General features: G+C 49.7%; 1 protein-coding gene across 2 annotated transcripts in view; it reads right to left on the bottom strand.

The window, feature by feature from the left end:
- The window catches only part of usp43a (ubiquitin specific peptidase 43a), a 49,019-nt gene that overhangs the window by 25,021 nt on the left and 2,169 nt on the right, over positions 1-21,829 (bottom strand). For both annotated transcript variants that reach the window (XM_029132289.3, XM_055512224.1), the window contains exons 2-3: positions 16,669-16,824; positions 4,315-4,418 (exon numbers count right to left, since the gene is read on the bottom strand). In XM_029132289.3, the coding sequence (XP_028988122.1) occupies positions 4,315-4,418; positions 16,669-16,824 (260 nt within the window). The remainder of the gene's footprint in view (positions 1-4,314; positions 4,419-16,668; positions 16,825-21,829) is intronic.

Below are 21,829 nucleotides of genomic sequence, written 5' to 3'. Positions count from 1 at the left end.
CTCCTTCCATCCCATAATGGCCTGTGCTAACGGATGAGTGCTCACTTCAGAACGGGCGGTGTCGGCAGGGGGCGGGGCAGTGTCGGCAGGGGGCGGGGCCTGGGCGATGCATCGAGGGCGGAGAAGGCGCCGAAATCAAAGTGAAGAGGGTCAACGGCGGGTCGCGTTTCCAGCAGCCGCTCACTTAAGCAGCAGAATGAATATGATTATGCAGTGAGGCATCCATCCGCACCTGCATTAGTAGAAAGTGGAGCCCTGCGGACCATCTTTGAACATCAGAGGGGGTTCGCTCGCTTTTATGAAGACCCGAGTCTTCAAAGAAACGAAGCGGAGCACCCTCGAATTTGACAGACACCGGTGGCTCTTTGTTGCCTAATAAAGGCAGAACAATCAGTGGTGTTTTCACTGTTACAGCAGGTCTCACATGTGTGAGCATAAAGCGTGATCAGCGAGCAGAGTCATTATGAGGAGGCCCAGTCAGAGCGTCTGAACCCTGGAACCACAGCAGCAGCGCCCTCTGTTGGTGGACGCCAGCAACGCGCTGCCACGGCTGCACGGCTCCTACTGTACATGTGCTCTTCTAATGGGTTTACTTATCACGGCAACTTATGTTGTCATGGCAACTGCATCGTGAAAACAAAGCGACTTGTCCTCTTGCACGTTTCTCTCACTTTACTCCGTTTCGATACATCTGAAGAATCAGAGAAACCGGAGAATCTGACAACGTTTTACAAATTGCATAACAAAAAAGTAGATCTGAATAAAAGCCAGTGCGGCGCGAACCCAACTATCTTGTTTGTCGAGATGGAGACGCAGAGGCTGGGGCTTTCTGCACATCTCCCAGGCCATTAAAAATAGATGGCACAAACTGACTGAGAGTGACAGACGAAGGAGGGAGCCTTTGACAAAGATTCATTTAAACGCGGCGGCGCAACGCAGCGACAGGAGCATCGACTCCCACATCAGCAGCCCAAACCACAAGACAGCCCGCGCTCTAATCGCAAACATTTATTCAGATCAGACAACTCCATTGGATGCCTCTGAGGAGCAACTCGGCGAGATATAAAGAATCGGGGAAGAAGCCGAGGAAGGAGACAGGGGCCAATCAAGTAATATAGACAGACAGAGAAGGGGAGAGCGGAGACAAAGACGCGGGCAAACAAAGCAGCGCAGCGAAGACGCCGCGAGATTGCGAGGACGCGACTGCTCCTTTGTTATTGTGCATTTAGAGGCAGTGGCTCCAGTTCCCCAGTGACTACGCAGTGTGAAAAGGAGGAAGAGTAGATGAAGGAATTAGTGTCCCGGCGCAGCAGACTGAGACTGGCTCCGAATGAGGCCGGCTAATGAGAGGAGAATGCAAACATACATAAAGCATATTAAGCATTAGGAAACAAATACAAGAGCATCCGGGCGCCTTTGTCTGATGTGAATTAAATGCCAGCGAGTCACCAGGGAGGACGCCACACAGAGTTTGAAGCAAATCAGCACAATCTCAGCATGCCATTACTTCCTTTATGTGATTTGTCTAATAATTAGGGACATAAACGCAGAACAACAGGCCGATTTACGCTAGTGCTAAAATAATACCGCCTTCATTTGAAAATACGCGAGCAAAAGCATGTTATACAATCATAGGTGTAAGATGAGATCTGATTAGAGCGCGATACAGTGGTGATGTGCAGCAGCAGCAGCACGGCGGACACACACACAGCCCCTCCTGTAACTGACAGGGACTGTAATTACCAATAACAATGTTACAGTAAATATAAGAAATATCATGTGCCGCTTTTGGAGCCGTCTCATCTGGGCTGTAAGCGAAACGCGTCCCCGCGCAGCGTCGCTGGGGAGGCAGAGACCCCGCAGTGCAAAACCCCATCTCGCGCTCTTCGTTTCGCCGTTCTCGCGCTCCACGTCTCCACTTTCTATATTTATACGCGCCGTACTCAAACACCCTCAGGTAAATCTCATAGTTCCACACTGTGAGGTTTGCAGTTACATGATAAGCTGTAATGACTCATGGAAACACCAGGAGGAAACAGCTGCAATAATAAGCTGTTAGAGCTCAGACATCTACTTAAGGGTGAGGTGTGAATCAATGGAGTAATTACTGTGTGCGTGTGTGTGTGTGTGTGTGTGTGTGTGTGTGTGTGTGTCAGCACTTTTACACAATGATTTGGACGTTAAGAAAACAGCTTACAGAATCTGTCCTAGTGATTAAAGGCATTGTTATAATCCACATGAACAAGATTCTAGAGATATTTTAGAGCCTGATCACGTGAACAAATACATAAGCTGTTAATTCTAACAGTATGTGTGTGTATGTGTACACTGCACTGTGGATTCTCTCCAAAGCGCCACATGGTTTTTATTGTCCCTCTCTTACAGTAATCAGACCCACTAGAACACAGATGGCACCAAGCTGCTGTGCAGGTGTTGGTCCATCCATCAGAAGCAAGTTGGGGTTTGCCATCGTTGCCCTCAGATCCCCGTCCTTTTCTCTGATCAGATGCACGATGCGATGATAAAGGGTCTGGGTTTGATTCATGCTCACGCCACTGAGAGCATTTAAAATAGTCCAGGCGTGTGTGTGTGTGTGTGTGTGTGTGTGTGTGTCTGTCTGAGCTTCTTAACCAGAGGCTAATGCATATCAGGGCTATCGTTCGCGTGTAGCTACTTACACTGGGTTACTGGTGATTGTTGGTGCAGTGAGCGTGTAAACGACTGCACAGTTACACCATTAATGCCTCATTATGTGGACACATGTAAAGCAGTTTATTACCACCTGCGAGGGCTCGAAGGCGTGTGTGTGTGTGTGTGTGTGTGTGTGTGTGTGTGTGTGTGTGTGTGTGTGTGTGTGTGTGTGTGTGTGTGTGTGTGTGTGTGTGTGTTACTACAGTAGTTTATCTGAGACCAGCCACAGCTGTTACAGTCGCTGCATTCAGGGAATAGCTGTTACTCAAGCGAGATAATGAAGTGCAGCTAATCTGATAATGTCACATAAACGCAGGTCTGCTCGTGTCTAGGGCATCACAGCATCAGAGTAAGGGCGAGGAACGAAAGAAGGAGAGACAACAAAGACAATTTTCAAACATTTTTTTTCCGCATCTGACTGAACTCAATCTTTTACTACATCATTTGCAACATCATCCAGTCAGCCAGAGAGCATCATGGGAGTTGAGGTACGTCGTCCTCTGTCCAATCCATCATCTTTCATTGAGTGGAAAATCCCATGAGTGAATGGCTGGTTAAACTCGCAGCGCAGTGGTCAGAACCGTACACGTGTCCCATCGCGACCCTTCTATCGATCTGCTGCTCCAACACGACAGAGCTGCTCTCCAGGGGGCCGTGGCTAGACGCCGTGACTCCACCCATCTCATTTCCTGCCAGATGCCGGTCAGCTCCGTCTGGCAGACGATCCGGTACGATGCGTGCTGGTTTCCTGGATTCCTTCCTATGAGACGTTGTGTGGTTGAGTCATATATGTTTGGTTCAGGGACAGTATGAGAGTTCAGAACCTTGTGAGTTTGCAGGGATGGAGTCACTCATCCCTGCAAACTCACTGGAGGAGGAGGATGGAAGTTCAGTCGGGCTGAGGAAGTCAAAGAGTTTGACTGCGAGATGCTGCTGATCTGCACCGAACGCACCGAATGGACACGTTCCGTCCCCGTTGCTGATGACGGTGCACCTCACGAGTCCATCGCATTCAGATACATGTGCCAGACTTCAGTATAGACAGAGGAGAAGATGCTGGGTTTACTTGCTCTCCCCCTGTTTACATTGCTGAGGGCAGAAATCTGAGGCAAACACCAGCGGGTACTGAGCCGAGTGTGCTGACGAGGTAACCCAAAGGTCTTCTGTCGATTCCATTAGAGGCTCTATTAGAGCATAGATGGCCAGTCCCCGACTTCCTACTGTGAATGAAGTGAACAGAGCCAGAAGCCAGCACTAAAGATAAATCCCCTGAATCCTTCGCAGGTCTGACCTACTTTCCAACGCGACTGATTCTTATCCGCGGGAGAGGAGGTTCATTCTCACCTGTGCTGAAAGGCTTTTCTCTTTAACCGCTCGTACAATGTTGCCGAATGTTTAGTCAAACACAACCTCAGGACATTGGATATAGTGCCTGGTGGAATCCAGCCCGCGTACGCTGCATCATTTATGAGACCAAAATGTGCGCTTGTCCTACTTCTCGCTAAAAGCACGGAGTTGTATGGTTTTTAAGAGAAAGCCTCGGAGTTCCATCAAACTAAAGGTCAACGAGGGACGATCTCCAGCGCTGGCAGAGCAAACAAGGCATGCGATCGCGCCCCTCACCTGTACTGGGCCTGGAAGTGCTCCTTGACGAAGCTGTGCCGGCCTCGAGGCTGCTGCGCGCCGGGCGAACTGGAGCCGGAGGGGTCGTCCAGCGAACTGGGCTCCTGCAGACAGAGACAGAGGAGACCAACACTGAGGCGGACGCGGTTCACAACATTCAAACAAATGCTTTAATTAAGTTCAATTAGGTTCAGTGAAGGGACTAAGTCAGCGCTGTGGACTCTGGACAGAGACTGAGATCTGCAGCTATAAAAGTTATCTGAAGGAAGGAGCAATAAGGATGAGTCAGTGTTAACGACAGGACCTCCAGCACGACGACAGTGATCCAACAGAGAACAACACAAGAGAATGTAAATGTAAAACGAGGAGAGGCGGATCAAAGGCTAGAAACAGATGATTCACTAATTGTTGAGGCGTGGAGAGACTCTGTCTGTAAGAGGCGTTAAAGAGCAGAGCGGTCGAAGCTGAGTGCAAGTACGAGACGATGTGAGGTGGTCACACGGACGTCTGCTCGACGAGCTGAACGGCTGAGATCCCCTTCACGCTGAGTCGGGCTCAGCAGGAGGTCGGGAGACTTCAAAGATACGTTTAAGGGTGAGCGACTGATAGCGGTGAACAAGTATGACTCATCACACACACACACACACACACACACACACACACACACACACACACACACACACACACACACACACACACACACACACACACACACACACACACACACACACACACACACACACACACACACACACACACACACCTCGCTTATCTCTTACTACATCCAAACGTACCGACCTGCACAAACGATGAGCTTATTAGCAACAAAGGAGCTAAATCTGTAAAGCAGCTCCCAAAGGATCTGTCACGAATGATGTACGTCACCAACCTTCACTTCTGAGTTAAGTGTTTGGCACAAAGTAATTAGAAAAGGTAACGCTCAGGTTCCGTCGACGTTTCAGTCCACAGAGATACAAAGGTCTGGTCTCTTTACCTCCTCGGAGGAAATAAGAGCGCCTGCACAGGCTTTGAGTTGTGACTTTGGAAATAATGACAAGCCAACTTTGATGAGACTTTTCTTTTGTTCCTACAAAATCCAATCACTGCTGCATAACTGAGAACAATGAGCTGCTTCCTGGCATCTTTGAAAACTCCAAGGAAGAATCTTTCTAGAATAAATAATGAGGCGTAAGCACAAGTCAAGGAAACATATTCTTCTAACCGGATTAAAGTATAATTTAGGAGCTTGTTGTTGCATCTTGTCAGAATGTAGTTGTTATATTTCTGTCTTGTGAATTTTGTTTTTCAGAGGGATAATGTTGGTAGAGATTCAGTTGATGCTCGCGCCTCACACTGTGTCTGCTGGAGAAATAACCTTAACACTGCACAGTTGTATGTTTAGATACTTCTGCTTTAGAGGGTACGGCAGAAATGAGTGATGTGGAAACCAAATGGCCCCACAGCACAATAAGCAGCACATCGGCTGTTTTAGGGAGTTTACAAGGAGCGTGTGAGCGCTCCGAGATTGGAGGAGGGATTCATCGGCACCTGGGGACCACGCAGTGCAGCCAGCGCGATTGAACTCCACTTCCATTTCCATTTTGTGCTGTGGAGTCTCAGCTGGAGAGCCAGGATGAGAAAAGTCTAGTCGAGATGCAGAGCTTGCAGACAATCCTGGGTTGCATTTGAAAAAAACGTGTACGATTCCAAAGCTCATAAGTTTTAGAAATATTTAACCTCTAAAGTATTACTTCATGTAACAAAAACATACTTTGTGTCTGCAATTCACCTGTGCTCATCATGCTTCTGTGATAAGTTTTTTCCTCAATGCACCCTCTTTTCTTATTCTCTTTGGAGGACGACGAAGAACAACCCCCAGACCATGAGAGACAGACTGGGTTACAGGCGTCGCCATGGAAACACAGGCCTCATTCCCCCAATCAACATTTTGGGAACAGAGAAGTTTTCCACCAGTCCCATGATTATGACGTGCAAAGCAAAGTACAACTAGATATACAGTAACTGATGACGAACCTCTAACAAAAGTCCATTTTAACATTTTATTCCACACAACTAACAGCTACGTTATCCACAGATCTCATGAACATGCATGTGTTAAAAATAGTAGTTAGGCCCTTACAGCATCAAGTACAGTGAGTGCTGTAGAATGCATCTGAGAAAGGATAAGTCCATTGTGAGAGAATGACAGTAACAGACACTAGATGATGAGGGGACGTTGCAGGGATACTGCAGAGAGAGAGAGAGAGAGAGAGAGAGCGAACAAGCACCGAATGCACTGCGCGTCTTTCTTTAGCTCCTAGGGAATAATGAACACAACCACGATGCTCCGGCTCTGCTATCGTCTGCCAAAAATAGATGCGGGGGCCAGTGGTGGCAATAATAAGTGAATACTAATAGTCAGAAGCACTAAGCTGCTCAATTGTCATACTGAGTGTAATCTAAAAAAAAAAACAGACACTGTGAATGCGAACAGATCTAGGCCATATTCAACTGCCTCCTGTTGCTCGGGGACGGCTTCCACGCGCCCCTGGCAGCGTAATTGATTTCTGAGATTTACATATCAGCGCTCAGCTTGTTGGTGTTTCTTTCCAAGTGACTGAGTTTGACAGGAAGTCGACTTCAGGAACAAAAAGTGGCTGAGCAACAAGCTGGTACCGCGAGGTCACCGATCCTATGTAGCACCCGCCCCAGAGGCCCGGACTTACAGTTCAGGCTGCTTACAGTTTGTGCTTCTGTTCTGCGAGAGCTAAAAATAAAGCAAACTGCTCGCCAGCTTCGGCGCCGAAGACATTTCCTGTTCCTACGGAGGCATAAATAACAACACAACAGAAACAACGCGCCCTCCAAATGTCTCCCTCTCCATTTTCGGTCGCTCCTGCGCTGAGCAAGGTGAGGTCACGGGTGCATAACAGCCGCATCCGCCGAGCTCAGCATCCCTCAGCTTAGCGCGCGGACCTGAAGGATGCACGGTCACCATCACAGCGGTGTGAAATTCAAACCAGCCGCCTGCTGCTTGTCCACATACACAGGCTGTCGCTTCTACACGCATTTAACAGAATACGACTGAATTAAAAAGAAACCCCAAGCTTTTTAAATCAGACTAATTAAATCTTGAGTGAATCGTGATCATCTCCCTCGACCAGATGGGGGTGAAGGGACAGAAAGGAGAGAAAGGACAGGAAACAAAAGAAGCAGAAACAACAGGCAGCGACTGGAGACACGCGGCTCAGACGACACCTGTAGTGGATGCGTTTGGTGCAGTCAGCGCTATTTGCAGACAGCTCAGCTAGAACAAGAGCAGATTGCTTTTCTGCTTGTTGTTCAACCCGGCCCTGTGCATCACACCCATCTCCCCACCTACCGTGTTCACACGCCGCTGTCTCCACCTACAGCACAGTACAGCACTGCACCGCTGCAGGGTGTCAACAAAACAAGGACCGAGAGCCCACTACCAGGCGCAGTGACCTTTGACCTCTGAGTGTGCTGCCGCCTGCCTGCACTCGCATCCCATTAAGCATCAGCCGGACTCTATCCCAAATGAGCAACCGCAGATGGAATCCATGGTAACTACTGGAAATGACAGCAGATTACTGCGAACGGGAAAAGTACAAGCTATTTACAGTCACCTTTTTAAGTCTCGAGTGCCAACGACATCCACTTTGCCTTGAGTATCAATCTGGCAATTTTATCGCTCTTTCTATTTCACGGAGACGACTTTAAAGCTGAAGCAGCTGCAGAGTGTGTTTTTACTAGGAATTAATATTTAAAAGACAAATGTCAAGTTGCGTTGACAGCTTGTATCTGGGAGGTAAAAGCTCCACAACGACCTGAGCCTGTGCGACCTGAACGCGCTGCTGTAAAATGTCAATAAGGAAAATGTCATTTTTGATCATTCAACTGTGTCAGTTCGCCGAGAGGCCTCAGCTTCAGACGGAGAGGAAAAACACCTCTTTTATTGAGCCTAAAAATAATCGCCCCCCCCAAAAAATAAATAGTGTTCCACCGAGGAAAGACGCTGATTCAGTTATCGTCTCAAACCACATTTCTAATCAACTGGCCGGCTCAAGGGGCTTAAAACATTCACCTCGGCTCAACCCGGGACGCCCGGAAAAATGCCTGCTTCAGAGGGCACGCACGCACGCACGCACGCACGCACGCACGCACGCGCGCGCGCACGCACGCACGCACGCACGCACGCACGCACGCGCACGCGCACACACACGCGCACACACACACACACACACACACACACACACACACACACACACACACACACACACACACACACACACACACACACACACACACACACACACACACACACTCGAGCCTTCAGCAGATGTTGGAGCAACCAGGAAGTAGTTCATTCGTTCAGCAGCTTCCTCTGAGTCTTTTGTCCTCGTCTGACTGTGTCTTTGGTGTTTACCAACGTCAGCAAGTCCTCAGTTACTTCACAGGAACTGAAGTGACCCGCCCTTCGAGCTGATGCTATCAGCTCCATGTTTTCGGTCTCCTGCAGGAGGAGATGACGTCTCCCACTGAGCGAGCGCGGATTAGTCCAGCCAGCGTTGACATGGCTGCTTCCGGAGTACACAGCTGTGTGTGTGTGTGTGTGTGTGTGTGTGTGTGTGTGTGTGTGTGTGTGTGTGTGTGTGTGTGTGTGTGTTTAGCACAGTTAAATAAATCGAACAGATTCTAATGTCGAATCAAACAAGTCCGAAAGCTTTCAGTCATTTGTCTAGTGAACCAGTATGAAAAACAGGACATTGAGTCTCTTTCTTTGGGTTTCAGGAGGGAATGGGAGGAAAATCACTAAAGAAAGAGAGAGAGAGAGAGAGAGAGAGAGAGAGAGAGAGAGAGAGAGAGAGAGAGAGAGAGAGAGAGAGAGAGAGAGAGAGAGAGAGAGAGAGGCGAGTGCAGCGGAGCAGCAGAGAGACGGGTTCTGCACACAGCAACCAAGAGCAGGGGAGGAATGAAAGAAATGCTGTCCGTGCACTAAACCGGCTGACTCACCCTTATTCTTTCAGCTCCGGACGACTGCCACTAATGCAGCCTATTCAAAGCTTGCTTAGGGTAACAGGGCAGCCGGGGAGATAACAGTGGGAACCAGAGCCTCCTCCATCACTGCCTCCCTCTGCTCTGGTCCAACCACCATGACACCCTCAGCTCCGTCACGCCCCCCCGGACACTCCAAACCCCTCTCCAGCACTTTCCATTCATTCGGTTTGTACTGGCAGTCGAGAATAAAAGAGAGTGGCTTCATCGGTGCCCCGCTCTGATCCCAGGCCTTATCTGGAGAGCTGGAGCCACTCCATTTTACACGGCAGCGAGTGCAGCCAGACCTGCCACTCTGTGGCTGTTGCCATGGCAATGGCTGCCGGGCCAAAAACAAAGGCAGAGCAGAAAATAAGCAGCCTCAGACGAGAGCCCCCGGTGCAGCTCTGACAGCCGAATCTGGCTCGGGCCACCTCGCTCGCCCGCCCGCTCTCTCTCTCTCTCCCCCGCGCCCGCGTGCGTCTCATCTGCACGCTGGATGCGCGTCTCGCAGGCGAATATTGATTGAGAGAAATAAATAAACCGACGCGGCTCGTTGAGATGAAGGGGACAGAATTCATTAGCTTCTAACGGGTGCGGGTCCTGCGAGGGGGTTTGCACTCCCTTTGATAGGAGCTGAGCTTTGAGACGGTGCCAGAGCCTGTGGTAGCAACACAAAAAAAGCAGCATTGTTGATCTGTGCTCGGCATTCGGAGAAAGACTTGTCGAGAACTTTAGCGCTGGGACGTGAGCATCCGTAAAACTGGTTAAACTTCACCAACTCACTAGTGTGTGTGTGTGTGTGTGTGTGTGTGTGTGTGTGTGTGTGTGTGTGTGTGTGTGTGTGTGTGTTATTAGATGTAATGCAGCTTTCACTGTTTCAATGGTTTGGCTGCAAAGGGTCTGAATCTGTTTTTTAAACCCTTTATCCTTCTGCAAAATCTGCCACACTGGCACATTAACATTTAAGCCACAGTAAAACCACACACACACGCCTAGTCAAACACAATCCAAAGAGCTACGCTATAAAAACACCCCACGTTGTTTCCTGGGTACTTTAACATGACGTGACCTACAGGAGCCTGAGACGTAGTTATTTGTCCTCTTAGCGCAGGCCAGCGACAACAATAGCAAACAATGGAGCAACAGGTGACAGGAACAGGTCAGACGGGATGGCAGCTGCAGGTCCTGCTCAGCGGGCCCGCGTCACCGGGAAGGAACGGCCTTATATGGAAGCGATGCCCCGGAGCGCGGGGGAAGCGACAATCCACAATGAACGCAGGAAAAGCTCTCAGTCGCCACGTTTCGGCTCCCACCGGCACCAGCAGGACCAGTTTAAAACCAAACACGGGTCCCACTGAGGATGACAGATGGTAACGAAGGCGAGGAAAACGCCTCTGAGGATTGAAGTCAAATTAACTAATATCACTGTCTGCCAGTGCGTTTCTCCAGGGCGACGATGTGATCGAGTAAATGTGAGATCTCGTATCAGAGTCCAGCTCATTTAATGCAGACCAGCTCATCACGAAATCTGCAAGAAACACTGACTAAATGTGCTTTGACCCATATTTAGCTTTAATTTATATTTATGTTTACTATTTCTTATGGGATTTGTCTCACAGAGTCATAGATATTCTTTAACTACGCACCTCCTCCACTTGATACATCAAACACACGGTGGCCTGATCCAGTGGGAATCCCTGACCGGGTTTCCACTTTTTGAAACGCGGTCCTAATGAAGAGGATGGAACGCGACGCGACGGTCATTAAAGTCAACATTTGGACCGAGCTCTTCCTGTAAAACCTTCTATTTCCCGCTCAGAGTGTGAGAGCTGAATTCTGCAGTATTTATAGCACCGGTTCAACTTTCATTAACTTTCCACAGTCCTCAATTCCCCCTAATCTTCATTAGCGGAACCTCTCGACCACCTCATCAACCCTTTCTGCTTCTGTATCGCTGTGCCTTTCACTTTTGCTCTCTGTCTCCCGTTGCAGACAGACGTTTATCTGTCAGATGCTCTTGAACCGTTTAAGGAAGGAGATTCTTTGAAAAAAAAATCTTTGTATTTAATTAAATGATTCCTCAGTAAAGCTGTGAACATTCAGTCACCCAGTCTAGTGAGAGCCATTAAAAACTCTTGTGTGTGATGCTCTCTCTCTCTCTCTCTCTTTGTGGGTGGTGGCGGTGGAGCCGGTGAGGGGTTCGGTCCCTCCTGACTTTTTTTTACCCATTTGATCAATGCCACAACTATAATCATCTGCAATTAGCTGACGCCAATAAGTGACCGGCTTTATGTTCAGCGTGAGCATCCTGGAAGCTGGAGGAAAGAAAGTCTGGCAACAACATCTGACATTTAGAGGCGTCTGGAAAGTTTCTGCGTGAATCACCTTTAGAGAGATGACATTTTCAACAGGGCCTCACAATAAATGATTGACAGTTCTCATTCTTGGTCATATTTTATATCACAAGTTCGAAACTGTATAAAAAAAATATAAATCCTGAGAACAGAAACCAGAATCTGTGAATTAAAACTACTGTAAAAGGTAAAGAATCCTTCAAATCCAGTTTGTCACGAAACGAGACATTTAGTCTAGTTTTATAGTCAGACTCCCTTTTTCGCTTTGCTTTTGACTGAAGCAAAATCAATACGTTGCTTTTTAATTTCTAGATGCATATTTGAGACAGCTCAGCTCAGTTTGTCGAGGCTCACAGCAAAAAATTGGCAGTTTGCGGTTGGTTTCCGGCTGCTTCAGGCTTGTTCTCAGCTGGATGGAGGAACACGGAGCTTTGCTTCGTCCCTGCAGGGTCTGACAAGAGGCCCAAGCTGCTTCTAGAACTCCTCCCAACTACGACCACCACCTGACGGCCGCGCCCCTCCGGAGGCGCTTTAACGCGCACGTCTGAGCCGCCTCGCACTCTAATCACATCATCCACGAGTCCAAGCGGACGTTCGTGCCAGATGTAATAAAAGCTCTCTCCCGGCGCTGAAGAGAGTGGGATGTTTGCACAAACACCCTGACAGTACAGTAATGCCTCCACACACAGCGTAATAGTGTCCTCTGGCCTCTCTGCCTTCATGCTTCCTTCCTGGGGTTTCCCCACGTTGCTGTGTTGTTTCACACACACACACACACACACACACACACACACACACACACACACACACACACACACACACACACACACACACACACACACACACACACACACACACACACACACACACACCATATCTCTTTAATGGTCTCTGTCCAGGTGGTTGAGGTGGGGGGGGTCAGCGTGACAGCGGCTGCTCAGTCATTCACGGCGCGCAAGCCGATAGATCGAGACATTACGTCAGGAGGAGAGGTTTAAAAAAAAATAAAAAAGAGACAGACACCTGAACAGGGGGACTGAATTATGAATGAAGCTGTGGTAAGAAAGAGGCAGAAATATATGTTGTGAAATATTTCAAAAAAAGGTGAGATTTCCATCAAAAGTTCCTTTCACCTCTGGTGTGAACCCTGTCAGAGGGAACAGTGGGTGAGCTGAGCCCGTCCACGCTGTCCACACCCATGATTCCAGGAAGCGAGGAAATGATCGTGGTGTTGTGAGGGCAAATGAGTTATTAGTATTTATTTATTACTTCCCTTTCAACATCAATCATCTTCCCCCATTTTTGCAACAGTAACTCTTTTCTGAGAAACACATCAAAACCAAAAGAAAGACCTGTCACCAAGAAGAAAGCTCCAGGACGCCTCTTTCATGACCCGTCGCTTCCTCCCGTCTGTCAGGAGGAATTTCTGACATCTCAGAAATGTCAGATGCCGTTAAGGACGGGCTGCGAGTCCACGGCTGGCGAGGGCTGCGCTGGTTTGACGTGTCTGTGTGAATATTGAGTGTGTGTGTGTTGGGGGGGGGGGGGGGGTCACCTGGATGTGACACGAGCACCAGAGGGAGGGAAGGACATGTTTGCTGGCGGTGACCGGTCCTGTCCGTCGGCCGATATCCGGTCCAGACAGAGGAGGATCAGAGGGAACCAGTCCAATAATAGGACGGCCACTCGTATCCACCGACGCATTACTAAGAGAGCGAGGGGTATTTGTGGCATTATTTGTGTCTCATTTGAGTTTTTGTTCAGAGAAGCGGGACACGGCCGACGGCACAGGGGACGGAGACGCGAGGAGCTCAAGGGTCCATCACCCGTCCCCCCCCCCCCCCCCCCCTCCCCCCGCCCCCGAACACGACCCGGCCCAGCCCGGGAGGGTCTCCCTCCTCCGCCCGCCACCCTGCGTCCTCTGTGGGCACGAAGGCCGATCGCTATCGACGTTTAAAATGGAATAATGCATGCTTGGGCGCGGGCAAACCTCTCATGATGAGTTTTTAAATGCACTTGCCCTTAAGATCGTTCGTAAAGCGCCTGGGGCGAAATGTAACCACTCGCCTTTACAGAACACTGGGAGATACAGTACGCGGCGCTCTGAATATAAAAAAAAACCCTGGTCCGCTCGGTTCGAGCCGCTCCTCGCACCGCGTGTCTGAGGAAGTCAATCTTCCTTAGATTTTCAGCCCTTAGGGGAGAGTGTAAAGCAGCGGTTCAGAGTGTGATTTTGACCTTTAATATCGTGTAATCTGCCATAGGTCACCGGCAGCGGCAGCTTTGTTCTGCCCTGCAACTAGAGGGTCAAAAAAAACAACCTCTCTTTGTCTCCTCTCCCAAACATTCAAGTCAGAAGTATCCGGTTTCTGAAAAAACGAGTCCCTAAAAACGTCACAAATCGGATCCTCTTAGCGCGGAGCTCGTTGCCTTATTTATTACGAACGAGCGAGAACGAGCGGAGGCGTCGTGACGCGCGGGGCTCCAACTTCCCTGTTGCTTCCACCGGCCGGCGAAGGAATGCTGCCGACGCGGCGGCAGCGAAGCGAAACCAAGCGAGTTTAGCGAGGTCCCACTGGAAGCAGGATTAACATTGCTGAGCTGCCTCCCTGTGTGTTCACAGTCAGACCGGTCACACTGCTCCGCTACTAATCTGCCTCTTCCCAGATATATGTAAACTGAACAATGCGCCAGACCATTCGCTTAGAAAAGGGTAGTAGCTTAAGCTAATACATTCCAGTAAGACAGTGATCTACTTGTTATTAATCTTTGAACCCATATCTATGTATCCCAGAATGCACTGGGTGACAGGCAGGGTGAGGTCACCATCAGTCAGCTGCATCAACATGTTTACATAATTCACTGCACTCTAAGTATGTGTTTGTGTTTCTGCCCACACAGACACACATCAATTCACAAATATCTATTATCCATCATAAATCAATATCCCCCGAAACGGGATTTGCAATTCAAAGAGGAACGTTTCACTTGACTTTATTCAGGTCGTCTTCTGATGCGTGCTTTAATGTGCGAGTCTCCGAACGCGGCTCTCTACACAGAAACACACAGCTCCCATCATCGGGTTATTGCCAAGTTCCCTCAGACGAAGCGGCGGAGTGAGAATCATCCGTCTTCGCCAGAAAACAAGTGCCTCGAATGCTTCTGGGTTAAAGAAGAAATGAAATAAAGAACACGAAGGCGCGAACGTACGCGAGCGTCTGCTGTTCCAGGAACTCATTATACCTGTTCCCTGGGAATTTCACCTCATCTCACACTACAGCTGCATGTTGCAATAACAGGAGAGACGGAGATATGGAGGCTGTCGGGTCAGACGGAGGCCGGCAGAGCAAAGGAGTCGCTACGGGGCCAGTGTGAGGGCATCTGCCTCAGGAGGGTAACGTGTTCTGTGGCTTCCAGTGGGCTTCAGCGATGCAAACCAGTACAAACACCAAAATGTCAGCTTGGTTAATTTGACACCAAATGCAGCTTGTGTATTTGCATGAGTCTGTGAAACCCCCAATCATGTTGACACTGGTGAGTTTCTGTCCTCCCAGTGTAATCGGTATCAGACCAGTATCATCCCACTGCCTGCTTCCCAGGCTCCAGTAGCCATCACAGCCACTCTGTGTGTGTGTATATGTGTGTCCCACTGCCCTCCAAAAAGCATCAATTATTATCTGACTTGCATTAATGAGATTGAACCTTCAGTCCTCTCTCGCTCCCCACTCGCCTTCCGATCCTTTTTTTTTGCAAGCACCACATAAAGTCTATGGGCCTAGCAGGGAGGGATTATGGGAGGGGAGACGCGTGTTACGCAGTCAATGCCGGGGATTTGTTAATTAACTTAATGTTTAAAGTGTAACCACTGATCACAGCGTGTTAGATGCAGATGAAGGCAGATTAGAAGAGTGTCGAGTCAAGTGAGATGTGGGTTATCCAAAAGAAATGAAAGTGATTTCATCTCACAGTGGGAATGACTGCAGCGCCAAGAAACGAAAGCGTTGCGCGTTTTCACTGTGTCTACACTAAATGTGCATATTGGGGTTTTGTTGGAAGTGCATCCTCACGCACGAGGTCACTTCCTGAACCCGCAGAGAGCCGTGTAATGGCCGAGAGGGGGACTTGTAAGATTTGCAGCAGTATAAGCGTGAGCGCACTGAGCTACATGAATGAAATCAATTTACGGGAAAAGGGGACAAGCATTTCATTTCACAAAATCCTGGTGTGAAAAAGGCTGCGTCTCCTCCGCCCCGCAGCGGCGGCGGCGGAGGAAAGCCGGCTTTATGATGCCATGATTCGCTGGCAGCCTAATGAGCTCCACAGCCCTAAGCTCTTTATGTGGCATAAAGGCTCCCTCTATTAGCGCTGCTGTCAGGGAAGGGCAGCTGGGCGCTGGGTGGCAGCTCTGCGACAGTGCAGCTCGCATTCAGCGCTCGGACCGAGGGGTCCTCAGCTGACGGGGGGGGGGGGGCATGAAACGTGCATGCATGCTGGAGAACTCTGCCTTTAGTTAGGGCGGGTGATCACAGACGGATTGAAGTTGTCATGATCGGCGTGTCCTTCGTCCCCCTCCCGCAGTGTCGCAACCAGCCTTGGCTCGTGCTCAAGCGAGGGGTTTGCAAGGTGAACGTCCCTCAGCAGAGACAGAGCTGCTGTCGAGATGAGGGTGGGGGGTTTCAGCTGTCTGCCAATTCAACTGCTTCTTCTTTCACATCTCGCAGGAAAGCAGTTGCTGCACATGCCAAGGTCCAATTGGGTTCAATTAAGCTGCAGATGAGAGCGGGGGAGCTACACGGCAAACATGCAGCGTCTTTTTGGCTAGAATGAAGCTAACAGCGCTAAGCTCATGTTGCACTAGTTGCTACTTTAGATCCAGTCATAGAACTGTATCAGCGGCCGCCTCCAGCCCTTCGCGCCACGCATGCAGCGGCGGCGGACTCACCTTGGCGCTGGCTTTGGTCTTGCTGCTACTGTTGCTGTTATTGTTGCTGCTGGCGCTGGCGTCTTCGTGAACTCTGTCCAGGAGCCAGAGGAGGAACTCCAGGGCGTCGTGCTGGGAGTTTCCCCGGAACTGAGAGCCGTACTTGGCCACAATGCTCTGAAAAGGAGAAGAGACGTGAGGATGTAACATTCAAGCTGATTTACAAAGTTATTAAATATTAACAACATGACACCATGAGCCCACTGATTGAAGGAGTCTGCTCTTTGTGACCTACAGGTGTATTAGTATCAAATTAAACATCTATCTAAGGACATTCGACAATATTTGGCCATTATCTGATTATGTGAAAGAAAATCTCAAGTGTCTAATCTGACCTGAGACCAAGTGTACAGTAAATTGCTGCAGGCAAAACAGGTCCAATACGATGTAACGTATTATTAAGTTTGACAAAGAAAGCAGGTCCTCAAGTCCTTCGCACCTTCGCAGAAATTACTTATACTATTATTTGATGAATAAAAATGCTGATTGTTTGCATCTATTCACAACAAGCAGTAAATATCTCTGATTGTTGTAGCAGCGCATTCACGTGTGTGTGTGTGTGTGTGTGTGTGTGTGTGTGTGTGTGTGTGTGTGTGTGTGTGTGTGTGTGTGTGTGTGTGTGTGTGTGTGTGTGTGTGTGTGTAATCAGAGAGGGAGCGAATAAGGAAACAAACATCTGTGCTTCCTTGACAACAAAAGCAACCACTGATAGTGATTAACGATATAATTGTGCAGCAGCACAATCACTGGAGTCTTAAATCCCTGCTGCAAGTCTGGTGCCAAGTTTAAAAGGAAATAAAAGATGCAAGTTGTCCTAAATCTTAGATTTTAGGACCTTGGGTGTTTAAATAATGTAATCAGATTGCTATTCTTAGCTGCGTAGCCACAACAGTAAACAAAATGAGGATCCGCTTGTGGGGACCATTAAAATCTTAAGAAATGAAACACACACTCTGCAGATTTGAGGGATACCTGAGACCTGACAGCTGTTAGGAAAAGAAAAGTGCCGGCCTGTTTAATTTAATTATACGGCACGAGTTGTGTGTTCATCCTTCAGACGGAGAAAATTACAGAGCGAGCCAGTGGCTGAATCAACACTACGCTCGGTGGCCACTTCTTCTTCTCTGCGTGTGACTGACAGGATCCAGACTGTGCTCAGCACCTCATTAAAAATCACCACATCATACCTGCAGTACCCCAGGATCTAAATATAAACACAGTGAAGAGCCCCCACCCTGCCGTACCTGACGGAGACAGCCCACTAATGAGCTTCATCACTATGAGGATGCACTGACAGGAGATGGAGGGATGAGGGACAGATGGAGAGACAGGGAGAGAGAGAGAGAGAGAGAGAGAGGGAGAGAGAGAGAGAGCGATGGTGTGAGGGAGGGAAAGCTGGCGGAGTTTCAGGCGACCTGTGAATGTTTATCTGTCTCCTTATCAAAAGGACGACTCAGTTGTGGCTGGCACGGATGTGAAGAGAGAAAACAGGGCGCGGGTCGCTCCGGCGCTGGCGGGACGAACCCAAACAACAGGGGGACGAGCTTCAAGGTTGCGGGAGCCTGATGCTCCCAAGGACAGAACTTGCGGGAGGAAGAAGATCGCGGAGGCCGAGGAAGGACGGAGATGCAAAGAGGAGAAGAGTGAACCAACGCTGGTGTTTGTCGAGCAAACGCGTCAGAGGAGATGAAGGTGAGCGGCATGTCAGTGTGAAGGAGTGCATTAGCGGTGGCCGGAACTACTGAGTCTGATTCTGGACAAACGGTTTGAAACCCAACTCACACCATGAAGGGCCTGATCCATGGCGGGGGGCTCAGGCGGAAATTCCACTTGTTCTCTGAATGGGAGCAACGTTTGTTTCATTTACTGCTTCCAGTGATCAGTAAGTGAGAGCATGTGGAGAATCACAACCTCCAAAATCCAACTCAAAACCAGTCTGATTCAACATCACAGCCGACTGAGGTCTGTTTCCAGCTCAGCGTATCTGAACATCCCATTAGTGCCCTGTCTCTCTGCCTTTCCTTTGACCCACCACCCCAAACCCTCTCGTTCCCACTTTGGAAACATCAGGTGGAGGAAGGGCAGGGGGTTACTATTATCACACACACAGCGTTACTCTCTTCTCCCTAAAAGCCCATTTACACCAGCTCACGTCACGGCGGTGCAGCCTGGCAAACAGACACTCACACACTGGGGTGGGCCTTGAAAAGGAGCCGCACACAGGTCTCACCTCCACCCACAGGCGTGGCCAGAATGGCCTCAGGAACAACTGGTCATTAGTGGCTGCTCTGTGTGTTGCCCGTTCACCTCACGCTCCCTTAGAGCCTCCATCACTTAGGTCACTTCTCCCTCACGGGGGTTTCGCCTGCGTGTTCTCTCACTCTCTCTCTCTCTCTCTTTGTTTGTATTTCCTTCTCCATCATATGTGAAACGTTCCCACCACTAAACAGTCGCAGCTGAGCTCTAGCCAGCCCACCTGCTCCCAGAAAACACACACACACACAAGCCTCGCTTTCTATGCAGGGGGCCACCTGTCCATCCCTGCCCCTCCAAATTTCCACCTCCTTTCTTCTGTCATCTGCCTTCGCGTCTAGAACGGGCACGTCTTCTGATGACAGCCCCCTAAAATGCCTGAATCTTGTAATCAGACCTATAATTTCCCGGCAACGCGGAGCAACCTCAGAATCTGGTGGCGCCGCTGAACAAAGCCGGCGTGTCGGCAGATGTCCCCCTGCAGATTCACAGGCGATCCCCGAGAAATACGAAGGGATGCGACTCAATAGAAGTGATTGCCTCTGGATGGTTTACGGCCCCCTGGGCTCCGCCGGAATGGAGATACACCGAGGATTCACAGCTGAGGCTGTAAATACACCACTGTGTGCACAACGGAGTCCAGGAGCCGCGTGAACATACAGCGCGAGCCCTGGGCCATACAGATTTCTGTGGACTTCTCTTGCTAAGATAAAGAACCAGAAGAAAAACCAGCGCCGACTGCTCCAACGCACCCCCCACTGCCTTCCCACGGCTTCCCCGAGCATGTCGCTCAGGCTGGCTACATAAATCATACGCGGGATAATAGAGCCTGTGGAAAATAGCCTCACGTCGTGGTGCTCACACAGAGACACGCTCACTCGTGTTTCCTGATTGCCGTTTGTCACAGCGGCGCAAGTATAATGGAGTGCGCCTCGCTGAGTCGTGGGAATGCACACGACGCCCGCCCGGCATATGGTGGCTCTGCTGGAGCACTCGCTTTTACAGGAGCGGGATGAAGTGTCTGAAGCATTATTACCAAGGGGATGTGCAGTATGCATTCAGAGCCGCATGCAGCGTGTGCTTAAGGACAATGAGAATTAAATCTTGACTTATACAGTTTATGCGGCTCAAGGAAAAAAACACATCTGCTCCACTTAAAAGATGCTGCAATCACACTAAAATAAGAGGCAGCGATTCCACAGAAGACGGTCCAGGTGGTGCTTCTCCCTGGTCCTCGACAGTCTCACGGTGCGGCATCGCCTCATGCTGAGCGGGCCGAGCGCCGACCCCGGGCCTCAGCTGCAGCTTTCAAAAGTCGTGACTCTGCTGTTAAATCCTGGAGGTCGCGGGCGGACGGCAACTTTTAGGCCCGGCCCGATAAAAGGCCCCTTTGCATCTCCAGAATACATTAACATCAAATGTGTAGTGAGGCAAAGGGAGAACATTCTGACCTTTCAACGCAGCATCTCCATTAGTGAGATCACAGTCATTTCGGCACATTGCTGCCTTTCAGAGACCGTGTCGGTCCAGGATGCGTGGTAGATGTCGACCTCAAGACTGGATTGATTACAGGCCCCGTTAGGTGTTCTGTCCACAAAATAAGCCCTTAGGCATGAAATGAATTAACAAGCCCCGTATTAAACGTCATGTTTAATGAATACTCCTGCACTTTGGCTTGTCAGAAATCTAAGAAAGCTAAACAAAAAGTGTTTTCCACTCAAACCTTTCAGAAAGATGTGGAAATGGAAATGATGACTTAACTCCCTGCTTTCTCTCTGCAAAACGCCCGAGGTCGTGCTGCTGTGTTCGGTTCAAACAGTGATTTCCTCTGACAGGCGCATGAGGACCGCGAAGTCGAAATCGCGCTCCGAATGCGCAAAAGTTCGGAGACGCGCTCGTCTTGGGAGGAGAGTTAAAAGCCAGCCTGCCCGTCTTTAGGTGCGCATAATGAGCCGTTGTCAGCCGTGTCCTGGAGGATGAAGGGCGCTCGGGAGCATCGCAGCGACAGGATGGAGACAATAGTTTTGTTTACCGGTAATTTCTCTCCTCTCCCGCCACGATTTCCTCCTCCTCGCTGCCTCTGAGTGCACGCCACTGGAGGCATCCCAGCAGGGGGCCCCCCGCTGTTCCGCCACGGAAGACAGCCCTCTCTCCCGCTTCACCTTGAGACGAGCAGACAGACTTCGATCGGCGCGGCGGCGAGGCGAAGTCAAGGACATTAATTATCGAATTAGTATTTTCACACCATTCCGCCCAGAACTTGATGGATTTGACGGCTTCCTCATGCCAAACTTTAGCGGAGAGGCGGCGGCAGGAGTCTTAATTCGCTCTTGAAGCTTACGTGCAGGCAGGTGCTCAGCATCCGAAACGTCGCGACTCCTTGTATTATTAAGATCAAAACCGCACCGAGCTCTTCCTCTTCCCCTCACAGCTCTGGAGTACAATGCACTCACCCTCTCAGCGCGTATTATTCATTTATTACCGTCTCGTGGCGCTAGGTGCAGCATCCAGCGGCTGTCATGAATATTAACCTTTTCTATTATAAATGACACTCCACTCTGTCTCCCCGTGTGTGAGTTTGTGCGACCGCGTACGCCTTTCGCGCACGTGTTGCGTATCTCCTCCCCTGCATCTCCCTCCAGGCTGTTGATGCAACGGAGCAAGCGTCGCTGAGCGCGTCTGCTGGTTGACTCCCATCCAACGAGCCCAGGAGGAAGAGCGCGGCACCCTGCTGACCGGGCTCACGGGCTTCTAGGGCCACTTTCCGAATGATGTCCTGACAACATACAGGCTTACGTTTACATCTCCTGTAAAGACTGCAGTGAACGAGGGAGGAATGCTCTCTATTTCCGCTTTACCTCACGAACAA

The sequence above is a fragment of the Betta splendens genome, chromosome 1 (assembly GCF_900634795.4).
Source record: "Betta splendens chromosome 1, fBetSpl5.4, whole genome shotgun sequence".
Classification (NCBI taxonomy): domain Eukaryota; kingdom Metazoa; phylum Chordata; class Actinopteri; order Anabantiformes; family Osphronemidae; genus Betta; species Betta splendens.
The sequence above is the reverse complement of the archived record's forward strand: the minus strand, read 5'-3'. Positions and strand labels throughout refer to the sequence as shown.